Source organism: Phyllostomus discolor, chromosome 14, assembly GCF_004126475.2.
Source record: "Phyllostomus discolor isolate MPI-MPIP mPhyDis1 chromosome 14, mPhyDis1.pri.v3, whole genome shotgun sequence".
NCBI lineage: Eukaryota > Metazoa > Chordata > Mammalia > Chiroptera > Phyllostomidae > Phyllostomus > Phyllostomus discolor.
The window spans coordinates 9704400-9724077 of record NC_040916.2 but is presented as its reverse complement, the minus strand read 5'-3'; the positions used below and the strand labels follow the sequence as shown (position 1 = coordinate 9724077).

The window sequence follows — 19678 nt, the reverse complement described above, 5'->3', positions numbered from 1 at the left end:
TTCTAGATACAAATGCCTTATCTGATACATTGCAAAATTTTCTCTCATTCTAGTTACATTTTCACTTTCCTGATGACATCCTCTGAATCACAAAAAAAAATTAATATTGATAATGTCAAATTGATCTATTTTATCCTTGTGTTGCTTGAGTTTTTGGTGTCATATACAAGAAACCCTTGGGTAACCCAGGTCATAAAGATTTACTCCTATACTTTAGGTCTTCGATGCATTTTAAGTTAATTTTTGTGTATGGTGTGAGGTAGGTGTCCAACTTCATCTTTTTGAATGCAAACACCCACCAAACTATTTCTGATAAAAAAGGGAGCCATGTTGTTACAGAACAAGGCCAAAGGGGGTACGATATACTATTACCGAAAGTACCCCCTACTAGATTCACCTGTCCTCCGCCAGAGGAAAGACATCTCTCAATGCCAGAGATTTTTGAAAAGGAAAGGAAATGTTTATTTAAAGCTATACAGTTTTAAAGTAGTGACCTAATTTCTTCATTAAAATATCAAAGTCCTTTAGGATACCCACAGACACACAGACACACACACACACACACACACACACACACACACAGTGCTTCCTTCTCCCTCTGCCCTAAACTGGGGTACCGTATTTCAGGAAAAGAAGTAGAAGTCCATGATTCAGGCTGCTGGCACCATCAGCTGTGTCACTGTTCAGGATCTGCAGCTAATCCAAAGCCATGTGGCACCTTCTCATGGCCTACTGGCAAGAGTTCTTTCATCCTTCTTCCAAGCAAAGTCTCTCCTGCTTCCTAGGCCATGTGGCCAAAGGGAGCATCCCAAAGCCACATGGTTCTCTTCTACCAAAGCTATGAGGGTCCCTACTCTGGCCAAAACCACATGGTTCTTCTCTCTACCAAAGCTGCAGGAGTCCCCCCTCTGGCAAAGCCTCGTGTGGTTCTCCTCCCAATGGTTGCCGTGTCTGGATTTAAATCCCTGCACCAATCTTCCTCTGTACCCTTATTTCCAACTCCTCCTACAATCAGTTACACCTGCCAGCATTCCTGTATTATTCTAAGTTTACTGGGCTGCCATCGTGGGTCTGGGTACGTGTGTTCCCATGTCATGGAGCCAATCTTCTCCAAGTTCTCATGCAGGCGCTGTAACCAGGGGACCTGCACCCCCAGTTTCATCTTGGGTGGAAGTCATTTCAATCTTTCTGGCTCAGAGCATGGCCACAGCTATTTAACATATCTGTGCAACCAATTAAAGGTTATAGATATGTTAAATGACTGTGCCAGAGGTTAGCTGCAAAGCTGTTGCTGTACAAAATAGCTCCGCATGGTCCTGCTCCATGTGTCCCTTCCCCCAGCTCACACCTGTGGTGAGGGAGGGAGGACATCCTTTATATCTTTCTAATATTTCCTGGACACCCTGAGTTCTGGACCCCATTCCAAATCCCTATTTGGGGCTCCCCCTCTTGGCTGCACCCTGTATCAATGTGGGTGGAATAATGTTAATATAATATTACCAATAATAAGCTACCATTAGTAAGGGCTTACCATGTATCAGGGACTATGCAAGGTTTTGTATACAATACTTTATTTCATTTCCATAGTCATTTATGAAGTAGATATTTTCTCAATGTAGAGGGGAGAAGCTAAGTGTTAGACAGGTTGGTGCCTTGTCCATGGCCCACAGCCAGTGAATCACTTCAGAGTCCTTTACGTCTAGTGCACACCGCCAGTGAGCCACGGCTCTCGGAAACAGGGAGTTCCTTAGACACACCTCACTGCTCTCAGCAATCCAGTATAGACTCACTAACCAACAATTTACCTGATGTCTTCTGCTTGTATTTGAACCATTTTATCATTTCTTGGATGTTTCAAATGCTGTGAGTCAAACAAATGCTATGTTTGACTCAAAGAAAAATCAGGATTTCTTCAGAATCTAAGAAAAACTTCTGGTTTTGGCAACAGCAAAGAAGTTATTTTGGTCAATTCCCCCACTGGAAGGAAAAAAAAAACACTGAAGTTGCTAGATAAATATTTTTAACTTTTTTCAAAAAGCTGGCAATGTTCTGGTATGACAGAGTAAGGAATTATTGGGCCAAAATATAAGAGAAAATGAGAACCAAGGGAGACAAGGAAAGTTCTCTACAATGTTTTTGTTATGAAAACGTTTGTCCAGCCTGCACTACAATATTTGGGGTAAGATAATAGGAATAAAACCCCACGGCCTACGAAAAGCAGTGTGTCTAACAGGTGACCCACCAAAGCCCAGTAGGCTAGGGCCTAGAAAGGAATTGAATCCCCTTCAGATGAGTGTGCACCAGAAGTAAACCCAGCTGCCCTCTTCCAAAGCAAAGGGAGAGGGAAGCAAATCACTCCCTAAGAGGATGTAATGTGGGCCAGTCCTGGGTGTGTCAGTTACAAGCGCAAATTTTGTCCGGAGGAAGGTGCCTTCTTCACACTAGGCCTCAGGAAACCCTGCCTAGCATCGTGCAAGACAGCCAGCAGCACACGGTCAAAAGTAGCCGAGTATGGAAGGGAAGAGGCACTATGGGTAAGACCCAGCATTAAAAAATGGCAACAAATGCAGTAAACACGGATTTAAGAATTGAAAGTATCAAACATAGATTGTACAGCAACTACACTTGCTATATTTAAGGAACAAAAGATAAATCTGAAGATATCTTTCCAATACAAAGAGAGAACAAGAAACTACAAAACATGCCCCCTGCAGAGTGAATCTGACCCTGGAAAAACTACTAATTTGGGTAGTTTACAGAGCGAGTTGCTCATCTCCACAAAGACCCCCTTCCATCTTGGCATTGTCCTTGGCATTTGTGTCTTCCCTCCGGTTCCAGGGGCCATAGATCAGGAAACGGTGGAGAAATCGATAGTGACCATTCTTTCTCCAAAATTCAGAAATTGATCTTTGTGAGCTACAGAACCAGCAGAGAGACCTCAAGTACTTTTGCCCCGTCTCAGGTACCGAAACCTTTCAACTGTACCGATTATGCAGGCTTGGATGGTTCCCAAACTCTCCCCGGGAGAATCCTGAAGATTTCTGGTTCCGTCTTCCCCTGACACTGTCTTCCCTCTTGTAACCTCCTGACCAGCCTCCCCGCTCCCAGCACTGCTCCCTGCAAAGCAGCCTCCACGTTACCACAGCAACCTTCCAAAGAGAGGATCGAGTCACTCTTGCAAAAATCTTTCTGTGACCCTCCTCCCCCCAGCCTATTAAGGATAACATCCATATTCCGTAGCATGGCATATGTGACCTTCCTCATGGTGTCTTCAGGCTTCCTTTCTGGTGGCCTCTGGTACCTATTCACCACCTCACACCTCACACCGCTCCTGCTCCGGTCCTGAGACACTGTCTCCTGCAGGTGCCATTTAAGCCTCCAGCCTTGGTGCATGCTGCGTCCATCCCCCACGTGCGGTACTTCCTCATCCTTCACACCTGCCTCTGACCTCACCTCCTCCAGGATGACTTTCTCACCCAGGAGATAAACTTAACCACTCACTTCCCATTTTCCTCAATAAACTTTAAATTTTGTAATGATTTCATATTTACAGAAAAGTTGCAAAGATCACTCAGAGAGTTCCCATATACCTCCTCACCCAGCTTCTCCCAACCGCACAGTTGTCAAAACGAGGAAACCAACACTGGTCCATTGCTATTAACTAAACTCCCTACTTTATTCTGGTTTTCACCAGTTTTTCTAGTAATGCCCTTGTGCTGTTCCAGATTCCAGCCCAGCATTCCAGTGTACACTGTAGATCTCTTTTTTTTCACCACTCACTTCTCTGTCCTCAGAGCACTTTGCCTTCAGAGCCCCGCAGGACACTGTACCACGTGTGACCGGCTGTGCCGCAAGCGCCCAGCGTGATGCCCAGCGGAGAGGTGGAGAGGCGTCTCCTTCGAGCAGTTTTGCCCGTGAAGAAAGAGCTTTGCCTCACGCAGACTCACCTGACCACTGTGCCTCTTTTCCCCGAATCAGAGAGGCTGGGATGCTTCCCAGATTTCTTATTTCCCTACCGTGTACTTGTGTTTCTTTCAGTAAAACCCTCGCTGATGATAGCAATTTTTTACAGCAATCTAAAAGGTATGATCCAACCCTCCAGCAATTTTGTCAGAGGAGCCACAAAAAGGAATGAGAAAAGTAATCAAGAGGCAAACTTCAAATATGGGAAGATGGAGTGATAGGTTACTATGGACACAAACAGAATGTTAAAGCAGGGCGAGAAACAATTTTATGTTAAAACGTAACTTGTTTCTTCTAGTTTAAGTTAAAAAAAATGACTTTGTGAGAAAAGGTTCCCAAGACAGGCCTGCGCCACCACTGTATGGCTATTTGTCATTTGAAAGCCAGCCAACAACAGCACCCATTATGTTGTCCAGCGCCTTTCAGATTTTGTGTTGATTGACAACCCTCAGAATGCAAATGGTCCACTCTCTCATATTACAACAAATGTGCTCGCCTGGGGGACTCAACCAGGAACCAGAGCAAAAGAGAGTGGTCCCATGCACCCAACGCGTGAGCACGCACCTGGGAAAGGGGAAACCAGGTGCATCAAGCAAAAACCCACGTTCCTGGGGCAGGAACTGGGCGGCGTGGCCTCACCCAAGCAAACCAGAGACATCTCTCTAATGCTTTCTGGCACAGAGTTCTATCCCTGGCTCGGACCCCAGTTCCCTGGGTTCTTCTCACCCCAAAAGACAGGTTATAGCCACAGGGAACTCCCTGAGGTGCACACCTCTGGCCTCTGGAAGAGTTCTAGCAGCGAAGGAACTCAATCATCTTTAAAAAAAGAAATAGCCGATTTCCCCTTTTATTTTACTGATAGCAAGTGAGTCTTCTCAGTCCCCCCCGCCCCCCCGCCAAGGTCACATGAAAATGCCACCAGAAAAACAAGGGGACGTCCCGAGATGTGCAACCTAGGGACCTAAACAGGGCTCAAATTAGCAGCTGCCTCCTCTGGGCAAGAGCTGGCTGCAGCTGGAGCGCGACACTCCCCAGAGGAAGTGAGGAGGCTCTGCGGGCATGCTGCTCAGCTGGCTCTGGGGACGGGCTTCCAGCCTCAGGCATCAAGATGCTGAGTAGCTCCCAAGTTCAGGATCAGCCCCGCCTGCCTCCTCAGGAAGCCACAGTCCGCCAGCCCAACATGGGGTGACATACTCTTCCAGACCAGCGGTTTCTATCTGCTGCTTTCTGTATAACCAGTGTCATAGTTTGGAGAAGGACACAGCAGAAGATAGATATGAAGGTGGCAGCTGGAAGTTTAGCTTTGTTAGAAAATCTACTCATTAGTGCATCGGTGGACAGCCACCGTGGGTCCCTGCTTCTGCTCACCCGTCATCACTGCCCGTGTCACCACACTTTACACTGATGTGGATCACCCGGGAAAGACGAGGCTCCCCAGCAACTAGAAGGCTGGCTTCCCTTGCTCGTCACTGGGCCTCACTGGGCCTCTGGCTCAGAATAGCCTGATGCGGATGACTACGTTCACCCTGTGACACTGTCGTGGCCGGTGTGACTGTTCCCACCCTCGTTTCACACTGTTGGGATGCCTTTGCCCAGACAGCCAAGTCCTATGGCCTGTGCCCAGGGAGCCAAGTCTGGCCGAGGTGTGGACCTCAGCACTCGAAAACAGTGCTGAACTGAACTCCTGTCGGAACTGTGTTTCTCATGGAGGAAAAGGAGTCACTGCCAGCCCACCTCATGCTTTGTCTCACCCCCGGCCTGCCCACCCCCCAAGCTGTATGAGTTTCCTAGGCCTGTCAGAACAAAGTTCTACAAAGTGACTAGCGTTAAACAGCATGAACGTATTGTCTCACCATTCGGGAGGCTAGAAAGCTGGAGTCACGGTGCTGGTAGGGCCACCCTCCCTTCGGGGCCTCTACAGAGGGGTCCCCCCTTGCTGCTACCAGCTTCTGGTGGCCCCAGCCCTTCTGTAGTGGCATCACTCTAACTTCTGTGACCTTCTCTCCAAGGCTTCACAGCTTCCCTCCATGCACATCCATCTCTTTGGACAAGTTTTCTTTTTCATAAGGACACCAGTCACTGGGACTACAGCACACCCTGATGGCTCACTTTAACTCAGGGGTGTCAGACTCATGTTCACTGGGGGCTGCATCAGCCTCGAGGTTGCCTTCAAAGGGCCGAAATAATTTTAGGACTATATAAATGTAACTACTCCTTAACTGTTAAGGAGTTGAAATTATAATCGAGTTAAGTTAACTCAATTCCCTCTACATAAACACCCTATTTCCAAATAAGGTCACATTTTGAGATAACAGTGTTAGGTCATCCATGCATTTTAGGGGCAGACAATTCAATCCATAATCCCCCGCCCCTTAGCCATACTCTCTCTTAGTAGGTTCTCCTTGCAAAGAATGCTCCGCAGCAGCAGGTAAGGCGAGCAGGGGGGCAGCTGGCAGGTTGCAAGAAGCACAAGTCAGTGCAGAGGAAAATGGTGTGGGTGGGGCCCCAGTGCCTGCGGACACAAAGCCCTGACCCACGGACAACCCTGTGGGGCACGAACCAGGTGCTGACAAAACGGGATTTGTTTCATTCTGTATCTCAAGACGACAAAAAGTTTTAACCTTGTGGTTTTTAATCTCATTTACTAAATATTCACTGAAATGCTTGATGGCTTTGATTAGAGTCTAGAGAGGTGACCGCAGTGGTGGGTAAAATTCCCACAGCAAGGACTAGTTAGTTCCCCTGGGTTCCACTCTCTGATCTTTACTACAAAGAAAAGGGCCACAACCAGCCCGTGCTGTGGCCTTCCACTGAGTTCCCAGCACTGAGCCGTGAGTTACGTTATAACCACAGGCCTTCGGCTCACCCTTCTGAGACTGTTTTGTCTCTCCCATTTAGCTAGCATGCCCAGACAAAATGATCACCCTCCCCTGCTCCCTCCTGAGGAAGGGACCAGGGTTAGGAGCACAGTAATGCAATGTCTGCAAGGGCCTAAAGGTGGGCAGTCCAACACCCTGGGTGTTGATCTGTCTGGTCAGCAAGAGTCCTTCACCAAGGGAGCAGGCTCAGAATAAAAGTAATTACAGGTGTACAGACCAGCTGGTGGCCAATCTGGCCAGCAGCCACAGGCTAGCTTGTCAGTCCCAGAACCTGGAAGGTCTGACTCCCGTCACCACCCTAACCCCTACCGATCAGTACCAGAAATAGAACAATAAGCCAGGTGCCTGAGACTTTGTCTTCAACAGTGACACCCAGGGAAGTTTTTCAGCGAAAACTGATTGCTTATAATGATTTACGCATCACAGGGCAGAGAGGGCAGAGCAGCATAATGTAAAGGATAAGGGATTTGGAGTCAAAAAGCTTGCAATCTCACCTAGATTCACTGCTTACTAGCTAAGTAATGCTTGTTCTTTTAAGCCGTTAAGCTTTGGAGTGGTTTGTTATGCAGCAGTGGCTAGCTGATACACGCTAACCCCAATCGCTGTCCAGACCGAATCAACACTTCCTTTTGTTGGGGCTGTGATAGGAAATGAGATGGGATGCAAAGAAGAGAGTGAGCTTCTTTCCCCTGCAGACCAGCAGTCTCCAAACGGGGTTACACTCACCACGAGGCTTATAACGGGACTTTCCACAGTATGTGAACAACATGGGAAACTTCAGAAGAACTGACGTCCAGGTCCTCAACTTCCATGTATGCACATATACCCTTCTCTAACAATTTATCTGTCTAAGGTTAAAGTTCTTCTTCTCCCTCCTCCTCACAAACTATCCTGTATCCCACTTTATAAAGGAGAGTCAGCCCTCTTCACCATCTATAGGGGACCATTCTGAGTGGAGTGGGGAATGTAGCCCAGCCTCTGATTTAGAAAACCAGCGGGAGCGAGTCGGCACACAGGGACCGGGCCCATGGATCGGTTTTCCTGTGGGGAACCAGGCCTGCATTGTACCTAGGCTGCTATGAGGCTTGCTTTTGCTAAAACTCCCTCACCCTGAATTGAGGTAACAAATGTTTACTGCATATCTCTAAAGTAACTTCCTGCTAAACCTCCCAAGTATGGAGTGTAACCAGTTCAACCACTTTTCCCCTTGATCTGTAACATCCTTCTCTTTGAAGTAATTAGCAACATTCTTTCCTTTGTTATCTGTAAAAGGTAGTCCCCTACAGTGAACCTGTGCATAGTAAATGAGGACCATCCTCAATGTAATGTACCCAGAAAAGCAATAAAAGCTTGTCCAGGCAGGGGCTGGGCCCGCTTTCTCACTCAGAGAGTGGCCATGCCATCCCTTTTTCTCCACAGGACTTCTGCAGTCCATGTGAATTTGTTCATTGCAGCCACAACACACGGATCCCGAGGGCCGGAGTCCATATCAACCACCCTTATCTTACCTCAGGATGCATAACCCTCAAGGGAGCTGGCGTAACACTGTGAGAAACTGCTTGACTATCTACAAAAGCTGAAGGTCTGTATGCCCTGTGGTGCCACAGTCCCCCCGGGCATATACCCAACAAAAATGCACACGCAGCTTCACCACAGGACATATATGGGACCACTCATAGGAGCCATTGGCTAGTGTGTTCACCAACAGTAGAATGGGTAAACAAATTGTGGCATGTTCACACAATGGAATACTTCATAGTCATAAGCAGGAAAAATCTATAATCATAGTAATATATGGATGAATCTCTCAACAAAATATTGAGAAAAAGAAACTGGACACAAAAGAATACATGCTTTGTGATTATGTATGTGTGTGTATATATATATGTATATAAAAAACAAGCTCCCACAAAAAGATATGCAGGTAGAAGTCAGAACAGTTGCTACCCTTACAGGCATGTGTAAGCAATGGGGGTCACGAGAAGGGGCCCCTCGGTGCCGGTTACACATGTGTGTTCACTGAGAAAAACTTATGATAGATGTGCTTTTCTAGGCTAGATTGTATTCTAAGAAAAAGCCTGAAAAACAGGGAACAAAATAAAGGGACAATTAGATAATTCCTTTAGTCAAATAACCATAAATTCCTAATCCATTCATCTCAAGAGAAATTAATTTCCAATAAAATTTTACTTGTTTGTGTTAATAATTAGTTATTGAATAGTGTCAACCTTGTTTTTGAGTTATATACTACTATTAATTGTAATGATAATTCAATCCAGAAGAAAACTGTTTATATTTCTAGCCTTATAGTGATAGAAAAACAAACACCAATAATGCCACAGAGAAGTATGATAACTGATAAAGGAAAAACTTTTTGATAAGATAAAATTCTATAGGGGAGACAAAACAGAAGTATGTGATCAAAGAAACATTACTATCAAAGAAGATCTTGCTCATGTGTATTTTTTTTTTCAATGTGCGGTTGCTGGGGGTTATGGCCTGCAACTCAGGCATGCACCCTGGCTGGGAATGAAACCTGCGACACTTTGGTTCGCAGCCCTCGCTCAATCCACTGAGCTATGCCAGCCAGGGCTCACTCATGTGTATTTTTGAAAGGATAATGGTATATGGGTATCAAATCACTAAGTTATTCATAATTTATATTATTTAAAGGTGCCGGTTTTATTTTTAAATGTCAATATTTATAATATGGCAAAATTAGATCTTTTATAACTATTTAAACTTAGGATAGAAAATTTCTACACTTGCCTTAAAAAGCATAACAGAGTACATAATTTGTCAAAGTTACTTTATTTGGGGCACAGAAGCAAAAAAAGTTATACACAAAATGATTCAGCACAAAAGAATCTCCCCAAATGCCCTTCACTTAGCCTGTCACAGTGGCACATATCCCACCTCCACGAGACAGAATGCTTTTGGTCACAAGTGAGAGAAACGCAGCCAAACCAGACGGTCAATAAGTGATGGCTCTGAGGTTTTCCTCTTCATGGAAGCAACAGATCAGCCTGTCAGCTTCATGGATGTGGGAAGAAGACACGAGACTCTTGGGTCAGAGACACTGGACTTTCTTACTCACAGCAGTACCAGTAGCCAGAGCATTTCAGGCACAAATCCCGCAATGCAGTGTGAAAGGGGCCAGATGATACCTGCACATGCAGTGGGTTATACTGCAAAAGACAAACCCCAGGGAGATACAAATATTTTATAATGGGCATTAACCTGCCTGACCTTTACCTCCAAATAGCCAGAGATATTTATTATACTGAAGGGTAAACAAATACCTTTTGTTTTGGAGGAAGACACCATCTCCAGCTGCCAAAGAGGTTTCCTATACAAATAGTCTTGCAAAGATACTTTGGAACAAAAGCAGTGCGAGTCTTTGCTCAAAGGACATACAGAAACACAGGGGAGCCCTGGAAAATTGTCTCCCAACATAACAGAGGAGAAAAAAACACTTGTAGCTAAAATGCACAGGAAATCTAGTGGGTCGTCTCAAGACACTGTCTCAAAAACGCAGCTCCGCCCAGCGTTCTGACACATCCGAGACAGCAAAGGAAAGAGCTTCTCCTCCCCGGCAGTTCGACAACAGCTCTGGACTCTCACCGCGCGCACAGACGGACCATACGGGCCCCAGCACAGGCTGACCCTGTCTCAGAGGCAGGTGTGTCCCACCAGAATGGCACAGATGCAGGATGGGGCAGGAGAGGTCTGCCCCCAGAGATGGGGGCGCCTGCTGAGCACGGGAAGCTGCGGCCTTCCCCATACACTCCCTACCCTCGAGATAGCAAATCCCACTTTTCTTTTGTGAAATTCAAGTATCATTTCTTTTCACGGGCAGATTCTCATTTGAATAAGGCTAGTGGCATATCCAAACTGCTATTTCGTAATCAAACCTCCTGAGACGGAGGCTATTAAAGTGGTGCCGCAGAAGGGATGTTCCGTGAAATAGCAATTGTTATCTGATTGTGCTGTGATGGGCTCAACAGCAGCGCCTCCAAAGATGGCCGCGTCCTAATCCCTGGAACGGTGCACGTTAGCTCGCCTGGCAAAAGGGACTCGGCAGGTGTGAGCACATGAAGGATCGTGAGATGGGGAGATTAGCCTGGGTTATCCAGGTGCGCCTGATGTAATCACAAGGGTCCCTGCAGGAGCGACCCAGGAGGAGTCAGAGAGCAGGCGGTGTGACGGCAGGGGCAGAGGGACAGAGATGTAAAGATGCTCTGCTGCTGGCTTTGAGGAGGGAGAAGGTGAGCCCTCAGCCCAGGGGTGTGGCTGGCCTCTGGAAGCTGAAGAAGACATCCTTGCAGAGAGCTTCCCCTAGAGCCTCCAGAAGGAGCCGGTCTCGCCAGCATCTTGACTTTACCTCAGCACTTTTTAAAATGTGCACTAGTGACTGGGCTTCAGACTCCTGGCCCCCAGAAGAGTAAGAGGCAAACCACTGCTGCCTCGCGCCATCAGGTCTGTACCGCTGTGCTGCAGCAGCCGCAGGGCAGGAGCACGCACGGACACGAAGCACGGGCCAGTGCCCGCGCACCGGGAGACAGAAACACACCTGGCCGCGGGTCCTGCTGAGACACCTGCCAGTGATGATGCTGGCTAGGTGGCCCCTTCTGTTACAAGAACGTTACTAAATTCCACATTAAACAGTCTTAATTTTGAACACCTTTTAAAAATGTTCAGTAGTGGTTTGAGGAGACAGTCTGGTGAAAAGGGCATCTGATAAACCTTTCAGACCGGCGGGCGCTCCCAGAATGCTCAGCTGGCACGCACTGGCCTGGCTGGGCTGGCAGAAATGCAGCAGGAGCGGTCACATAAATGAACAGTATAAATTCCAAGGCATGGGCTCATTTCCGAAACCACCGTGTCCTACAATTCCAAGTGCCTCCCTGGTTCGGTATGGATGTGGGAATCCCTCTATAGGTGTCATTTTATATACTGAATACTTATCACATGGGGAGCAGCTTTGTTATTGATATAATTAGAGAATAAAGGGGACTCAACTTTTTAAAATTATTTTATCTTTATCTTAATTTTTATTACCGTCTTTGTAATATACTTTCCCCCTGAGTTTTACTGAGATAAAATTGACATGTAACACTGTATTAGTTTAAGGTGTACCACATTGTGATTTAATTACACTTTTGAATAACACCCTGCATATATATGGATGGGGGCAGGCAGATGAGGGGCCAATGAGAGGTAGAGACTTCAAATAGTATGTGCTAATATTTTAGTAAAGATCAACGCTTTATTTTATTTGGTTAACTGTGTCTAAGCTATACCAGTCTTTACTTGATATTATTTTTTTTAAGATTTTTTAATTTATTTTTAGAGAAAAGGGAAGGGAGGGAGAAAGAGAGGGAGAGAAACATCAGTGTGTGGTTGCCTCCCATGGGTCCCCCACTGGGGACCTGGCCCAAAACCCAGGCATGTGCCCTGACTGGGAATCGAACCGGCAACCCCTTGGTTTGCAGGCCCACACTCAATCCACTGAGCTATGCCAGCCAGGGCTTGACTTGAAGTTCTATTTAAGAACACTTTAGATGTTCCCATATTCCATGAAACTCTTTTTTAAGTGAAGTCACGAAGGCTCCTAGTTAACAGGAAGAAGTCTCACACGGCCTCACCAAAAGGGCTCAGGAGCACGATGACCCCAGCTCCCTCCCAGACACTTCAGAAACCTTCTCAGGTGTGGCATTGCCCTGGCGCACTGCTGGGCAAGTGCCCCACACACCATTCCTCATGCTCCGTGCCTAGTGACTGTGCCTGACATACTCTGGGGGAAACTGAGGCTTCTGAAAGTCGTGAAATTCAGATTCCAAGGAAGGCCACAAAGGGACCAATGTGTAACCATGGATCAATCATTTATCCTGTACCAACGTATCAGCTTCACCACCAGGACAGTGGGTGGGAAGTTCCTGCCCCCCAGGCTGTTCAAGAACCGGCAGAGGATCCAGTGAGGCAGAAGCAGAATCGATCAGAGACACGGAAACCCCACATGAAGGTCAGGGCTCGTGGAGACAGGTGAGCACAAGGAAGGCCCCCGAGATGGCGACATCTGCCCTCCGTCTTCTCTCATCGAACGAGATTTCAGTCCCCAGAATTTAAGCAGATGTGGGGGAGTGGCTTTCCATTTAACCACAGCTTTCCAGAACTTCAGCACAGCACCTCAGTTCAGCTTTAAATAAAATGCCTGTCCAGAGCCGTTTGAGTCAGGAGAGGAATAAACTGCCTGGACAGGCTAGTAATCGGGGAGAAAACACTTTCTCCTTTCTCGGCTAGAAATAACAAACAAATAGGGGAGTGTAAAGGTTCTGACCTGCCTAAGAAAATTAAGAGTTCCTCTCTCATTGCGAGCCTGAGGGGAAAGGACCCAAAATTCTTCTCGCCTTGACATGGAGCCACTGCAGGAGCTAAGTGCTGAGATGGAGCGTGCCAAATCAGATCAGGCAACGGGAGGGAGAGCGTGCGCGCGTGTGACGAGAAGTCAGGCTGGAGAACGTCTGGTGCATCCACGTGTCTACCGAGCTCCCATCCCCCGAGATGTGGAACCCAGTGAAATGTCCCCTTTTCACAAAGCCCAGGCCTTCCACTGACAGCAGTACATGGATGTTTCTGAAGGAACACCGCCCTGCACCCAAACAAACATAAAGCTCTCAGCCCCTCCAGGCCAGATATACGTCCCATGTACACCCACCCCACCGTCTGCCTTCTCTCCCCGCTGCCCCAGGACCACAGCATCACCAGCGGGCTGAGGACACAGTTGGTTTGTGGAGGCCAGTCTTGCAGATTTGGATACATAAAACACATCAATATTTTTGAGTTATAGAGCAGTCATCAGCTGTTTGTTCAAAAATCAACTTAGACTTCATTGTCAAGGACTTATGGCAGGCATGAGAAAGCTCCTTCCATCAACAAGTGCCTTTGAGAGCCAAAGAGTTATGTAAGAAGCAACCTGCGTTTGCCTCTGCAGAGCATGACACAGCAGGCTCCCTCCAAAGCAGCCAGGGGGACCTGGATGCATCCTTCTCAGATCCTGGGACCCAGCCAGGCTCCCCCTACACACACACACACACACACACACACACACACACGGGCGCCTGTGCCTGAACTCACATACCCACATTCCTCAAGCTGCTTCAATCGCAAAGGTTTGGAGAGCATTTTAAAGGCAAAGATATAGATTGTCTTTTCTCAACTGCGTTAACTGAACATTACACCCCCCACCTCTGCAGCAGAGTAACACTCGATAGAAATGCCTTGTGTGTGATGCGACCCAGAGAGCAGCGGCTCCGTCCCCGGCTGGCCCTGTCCGCTCTTCTGGACAGCGGGGCTGCACGCACAGCGGGAAGGGAGGGCGCTGGTTTTGCAGCCTCGTATTACCAACCCCATGGAGACCAGGAGACATTTCTACATAAGCTACTGAAATAAGGTTTTCCACTTAAAGCAAACAAATTCATGTCTAAATTCAGTGAACTGGTGGTAAGAGAGATACTGACCTTAAGACAACTCCTCTGAGCTAAACACGAGCTACTTCTTAGGGCATCAGTGATGCTGGGAAAGGGCTCTCTGAGAATTAGTGAAGGTGTCTCTTCCACCTCCCCACTGAGTTCTGTTCTCCGGACTCCTCTCTGTCCCCTTCCTGCTCCTCCAGGATCCACTGAGGTGAGATGGTCACTGCTGTGGGTCCAGCCCATCGAGGGACAGAGGGACAATGGTGGCTACCCCCAAGGAAGGGTCACCTTTTGTTAAACCTGGAGATCTAGACATTGAGCCAAAATGCTCTCCATCCCCTACAGATAGGCCCCCTCCCTCACCCCACCACACGTGCTCGTGTGGCTGAGGGCCGAGACCAGAGACCACCAGCCTGCCCAACTCCTGGCTCGCTCACCAGCAGCTACACATTCAGGTCAACAATCCATTATCTGAAACCTGTGGATTTCCAGAATCCAAGTTTTGTTTTAGATTTTAGAAAATGAAAATGACACCCCAACAGAGTCTGAGGAAGCATCCAATGGACTCATTAATGCATTTTTGTATCAAACCATGAATATTCATACTAATCTTCTGGTTATGAAAAAAAAAACCCCAGACTCCTCAAGGGTGGGGAACTTGGTACCATCTGGTTTACTTTCTTCCAGAAGGTACATAAACTCAATCACTCAGGGACAAAGACAAAGACCAGGCAAATGGGACAACTGCCAACCCCAGTCCGCATGCCCTGACTCAGAGGCCACGGGGCAGAGCATCAGAGGCAGCACCAGGCCGATCTGCAGAATCTCCAACACAGAAAATGCCAAGTTGAGCTCCTGTGGCTCAGAGCCCAGACAGAAGTAATTCACAGAGTTCGCCACACTCAGAGGGTCAGTCCCCGGGACTCCGGCACCTGCAGAATCAGGCACCTGGCTGCAAGAAGGACACAATATAGATCCGGTCGTAGACCCAAGTGGGACCCACACTGTGGCAGCAGAGCCCTGAGCCCATGTAGCTGATGTCAGTGCCACGGGGTGCACGGCAAATGGCAGCGAGCTTCCGGCTCTGAGAAGCAGAAAGGACATTATACAGCGGGTGTCCTTCTCTCTGCCCTTTAAATGCCAGCCCCACAGGCTCCACCTCTCAGCCCGCTCCTTCTCACTGCTGTCCACCTGTTCACATTCCCTGTCCACTTGTGTCCACTCCCATAGCCATGCCTGCCACCTTTATCCCCTCAGCCCTCAACCCTCACACCTCGGTCACTTCTCCTGCCCTCTTCCCCACTCCAATTTATATTTTCAACTGCCCCTGGGGCACCTCCAGCTGGTTGCCTCAGGTAGCTTTTCCCACTGAGCCAGGCCACTAATACCTGTGTTCTTCCCCACTCCCCCCCCTCCCCGCCACCCTGCACGTAGCTGGGTCACGTGACTGGGTCTGGCCAATGGAATGTGAGCAGAAATGCTGTGCATGGGGTGGGGGGGTATTTAGTTCCTGTGCACCATCCCCACGTCTCTTCCCCTCCACAAGGCCTGGACACAGCAGTGGGTAATCAAAAGGGAAACCTCCTAGGCCCAGGAGTCATTGCTTAGAAGAATGACTGTGACGCACTGAATTGTGAGAAGAAAAAACTTCTATGGGGAAAAATTACTGCGAGTTTGGAATTATCTGACATAGCAGCGAGTGTTAAATAACCCATGTACCTGCCTTCTCCACCTGGCAAGTTCCTACTTATTTTGCTTGAAACTCTAACTCAAATGCCACCACACCTCCTCCGGGAAGTCCAACTTCCAGGGAAGGTCAGCCGCTCCATCCTGGGACCTCTGGCCTCTCGCTTACTCCAGCGTCTGGCACAGCAGTTACCTGACCCTATCGACACGCTCCTGTTTGGGTCCCACGTTGGCGTGTGCTTCTCATCCACCCCCGTCCTCTCAGTGCCTTTCCAATCGCAAACACCCAGTCTGTTTGATTCGCCAAAGCACAAAGCAGAGCCTTTGTGCTCATGTGAGCTCCACAGTGCGAGTTCACCTGTTCCCCAGGGCCACAGCGTTCTCGGTGTCGTGCTCGGTGCTATGGGTGGTAGGAGGCGGGATAAGTAAGACACTGTCACCCTAGGAGCATTTTTATCTTTAGATGTTCTGCACCCCATTATCTCCCATCTTTATTAAAGCAGCCTCCACCCAAAAAGTACAGTCTTTGCAGGAACTACCAGGAGGCAAGATCAAAGAGGGGTGTTGCAGTGAGGAGATGAAAGCAGAATGGGGTGTGCTCTCGGGCCCTAGGCGACTGGCTCAGCCAAGCCTGCCACCATGTGGACACGACGGCCTGGTCGTGCAGCGCCACGTCACCACTGCTTGGCAACGCTTCCCAAACCATCACCGGCCAGGGAAACAGGACACAGGCAATTGGCTAACGTAGTGTGGGCTGTGAGTGTTTCGCTTTCTCCCAATTCTCTGAAGGACATGATGCAACTCTTAGCCTAGCCCCAGGGAAATGGTGACCTTAAATAAATGATGACCAATGATTAATGCAATGTTTTCACAATAATCCCCATGAACTAGCACTTCACTTGCTACAGGTATGGCTTTGCTGTGGACGTTGGGATTAGCCACTTAGTGTACCTTCAACATGCAGTCATCTGGCCACACTGGTATCCCAGGGCTCAGACCAAATCATGCCCCGCAAAGAGTCATGGCAAACCCCAGCGCCACACCCACAGCTTCAGCAGAGCACAGCGGGGCTTCTGGGACATAATCCTCGCAGGACTTTCAGAGCGGCAAATGGAACAAGGTTAGGCTCTGCAGTGTACTGAAGGCTAGGACCTATAGACAGGCAGTTAAGATTGGGAACAAATGAAAAAATATGGAAGGGTGACTTAGCAGAATGGAATGGCAGAGTTTGGGAGAGCTGGTACAGTAAGTACATTTTGATGTTAAGTATCACATGGTGCAGAAAAGAGGTACATCACAGCTCAGGGAGCTGTTCCCGGCTGGTATTTCTGTAGGTCACATACCATACACAGAACAACGAAGGCCACCCTGCTGCCCATCCAAGTTACCGAGTGCGTCCGAGGAAAACAAGAGGCTGGCTGAAAACAGCATTGCCCAGCAACTGACCTTGTATGAAGATCCTGTTCCAGTAGATCTTCCCCACTTGGCTGCCCCCAAGAAACACCAGGTTGGACAGGATCAGCATGGAGGTGGAACAAGAGGCGAGGGCCGCGTGGAACCGCCGGCGAGCCTGTGGGGAGAGGAACTGCACCTGTGGGCCAAACGCAAGAGCGCATCTCATCACACGGGTGGAAAAGTGAAACTGGGATGTCACGTCACCCAGCTCTTGATGGTCACCGGCCCAGGATGCCTCCCCCACAGCCTGAACTGCTATTTGAATTAAAATAGTTTTTTAAACAGGTATCAACACTTCTGCCCCACAACAGGCTCACTCTGGTCTGAGGAAAGAAGAGCTGCACCCCCAAGCTGTTACTCCCTCTGACCAAAATGGGCTTCCCTCGGTCACGTGTAACACAAGGTCTGAAGCTGGCTATGATTTAGCTGGTATGTCTCTATGTGTGTCCTGCATGCAAATCTATTGGTACAAGAACCGTTTAAACTGCTCTCCATGATAATAAGCACAACTCCATGTAATAAGGTTAAGATCCAGGCGATCTCCTGGAACAGCTTACTTGACCCTGGAAGCCACCCCATAACTCAGACCCACTGTTAGGAGGAATCCCATGAGGAGGGTGCAGGAGACGAGGACAAGCTGGCTCCATTCCTGGAATCTGAGCTCAGGGTACATGCCCCCCTGAGAGCGAGCTTGCAGCAGCGTCAGCAGATGGTGGCTCATCACAGCACCTGACATGCGCAGGAGCCAGGGAGATGTTTTCCAGTGTTGATGGTAAAGAATTCTGCTCATCCGTCCAGCCGAGGTCTTCACTGCACTTCTTCCTCCCTTTTTAACATCTTCTTGAGGATGTCATAAAGTCAACAAAGGCTATATTTCTCAGCGTTGACCATTGTGGTGGCCCTCTCGAGTGAGGTCACGGTGCTGTGCCTGGAGTGCATGAGCCCCAAGACGAAATCACAGGGACTGTCCTTCGAGACTGTGTATTTAGAATAAGAACCAGGTACAGTGCCACAGCCAGACACACATGGCTTCTGACAAATGTCTCAGCCTAATCCAAAGACATAGGAAAGAGAGGAAGTAAAGGCAGGTCCTGAATATTCTTGGGAAACCTGCACGTCTCTGGGGTGGTCACCTGCATCCTGATTTCAACTGTGCTCCAACTACAACCAGAATTCTGAATTAGCTGGATTCACGGCAGGCCAAAAGGACTAAGCTAGCATTGACTCTCCAGAAGGCGGCTTATTTACTTCTGGGGACCCTGCTGTGAATCACCTGTGGCCATTACGTGAGCCTTGGTCAGGGTCCTCTGAAAAATCAGAAGTGAATTCCTGACACCGCCCCTTTTCTCTCCTGCTAGTCCTAGCATCTGTCCTGTATGCGCAGACATGGCTGCTGCCATATATCCCCCATCCACAGCTCTCTCCTCCAGCATCACCTTGGAGCGCAGCTTTACCGCCTCCAGACGTGAGCGAGGCCTTCTCACGCATAAGGGGTGCAGTGGGAACTGGCTGAGCTGTCTGTCTGGACATGATTGCTCTGGCAAGCACTTCAGTGATGCTGACATGCCCCATACCAGACAAGACGACCTCTAGTCTCTCTCCCTGTTCTAAGAGGCCACCAGGGGATGCTGTCAAACAAGACCAGATGAGAGATAATGACTCAGATAAAACTGGTAATGAGAGTGGAATGAGGACAGCTCCGTGCCCTTCACCTCTGAGAATAAGGAGACGTTCATCTACCAGTTTCTGCCTTTTAGAGCAGAGGAAGTTACTTTCTGACTCAATTAGCAATAGCTGGGGAGGCGGGATGAGAGGAAGCAGGGAGACAGCAGGAAAAAGTTCCCAGTAATAAATCAAGAAAACATGAGTTATCTTAATTGACATAAATATGTCCAAATGATTCTCTCTAGGTAGAGGGACATTGACAACACATTTGATTTCTAAGGGACCCAATGAGCCAGATACTCTGCCATTCTGTTCTAACTCCATTCGTGTCCCCCAACCTGACATCCTGTTTGGGAAATTCCAAGGCCCCATGTGATTCTTCTCTCATTAATGTCAGTTACAGAGGGTGCACATAGCTCGGTTAAGCCAAAGTGATTCTCCCTTCATGGAAAATAATTACAATGATTAAATAATCAATATTTAATTGAGAGATACTGAGAGAGGAGAACATTCTCTGCATTGGGTTGCTCAGCAGGGCTGCTGAGCCAGGTTACC

The 19678-nt window shown here is 48.2% G+C and overlaps 1 protein-coding gene across 1 annotated transcript in view; it reads right to left on the bottom strand.

Moving 5' to 3' along the window:
- HHAT (hedgehog acyltransferase) overlaps positions 1–19678 on the bottom strand; it is a 223980-nt gene that overhangs the window by 35091 nt on the left and 169211 nt on the right. Inside the window, 1 exon segment of the mRNA XM_028530785.2 lies at positions 17450–17594. Within this exon segment, the coding sequence (XP_028386586.1) occupies positions 17450–17594 (145 nt within the window).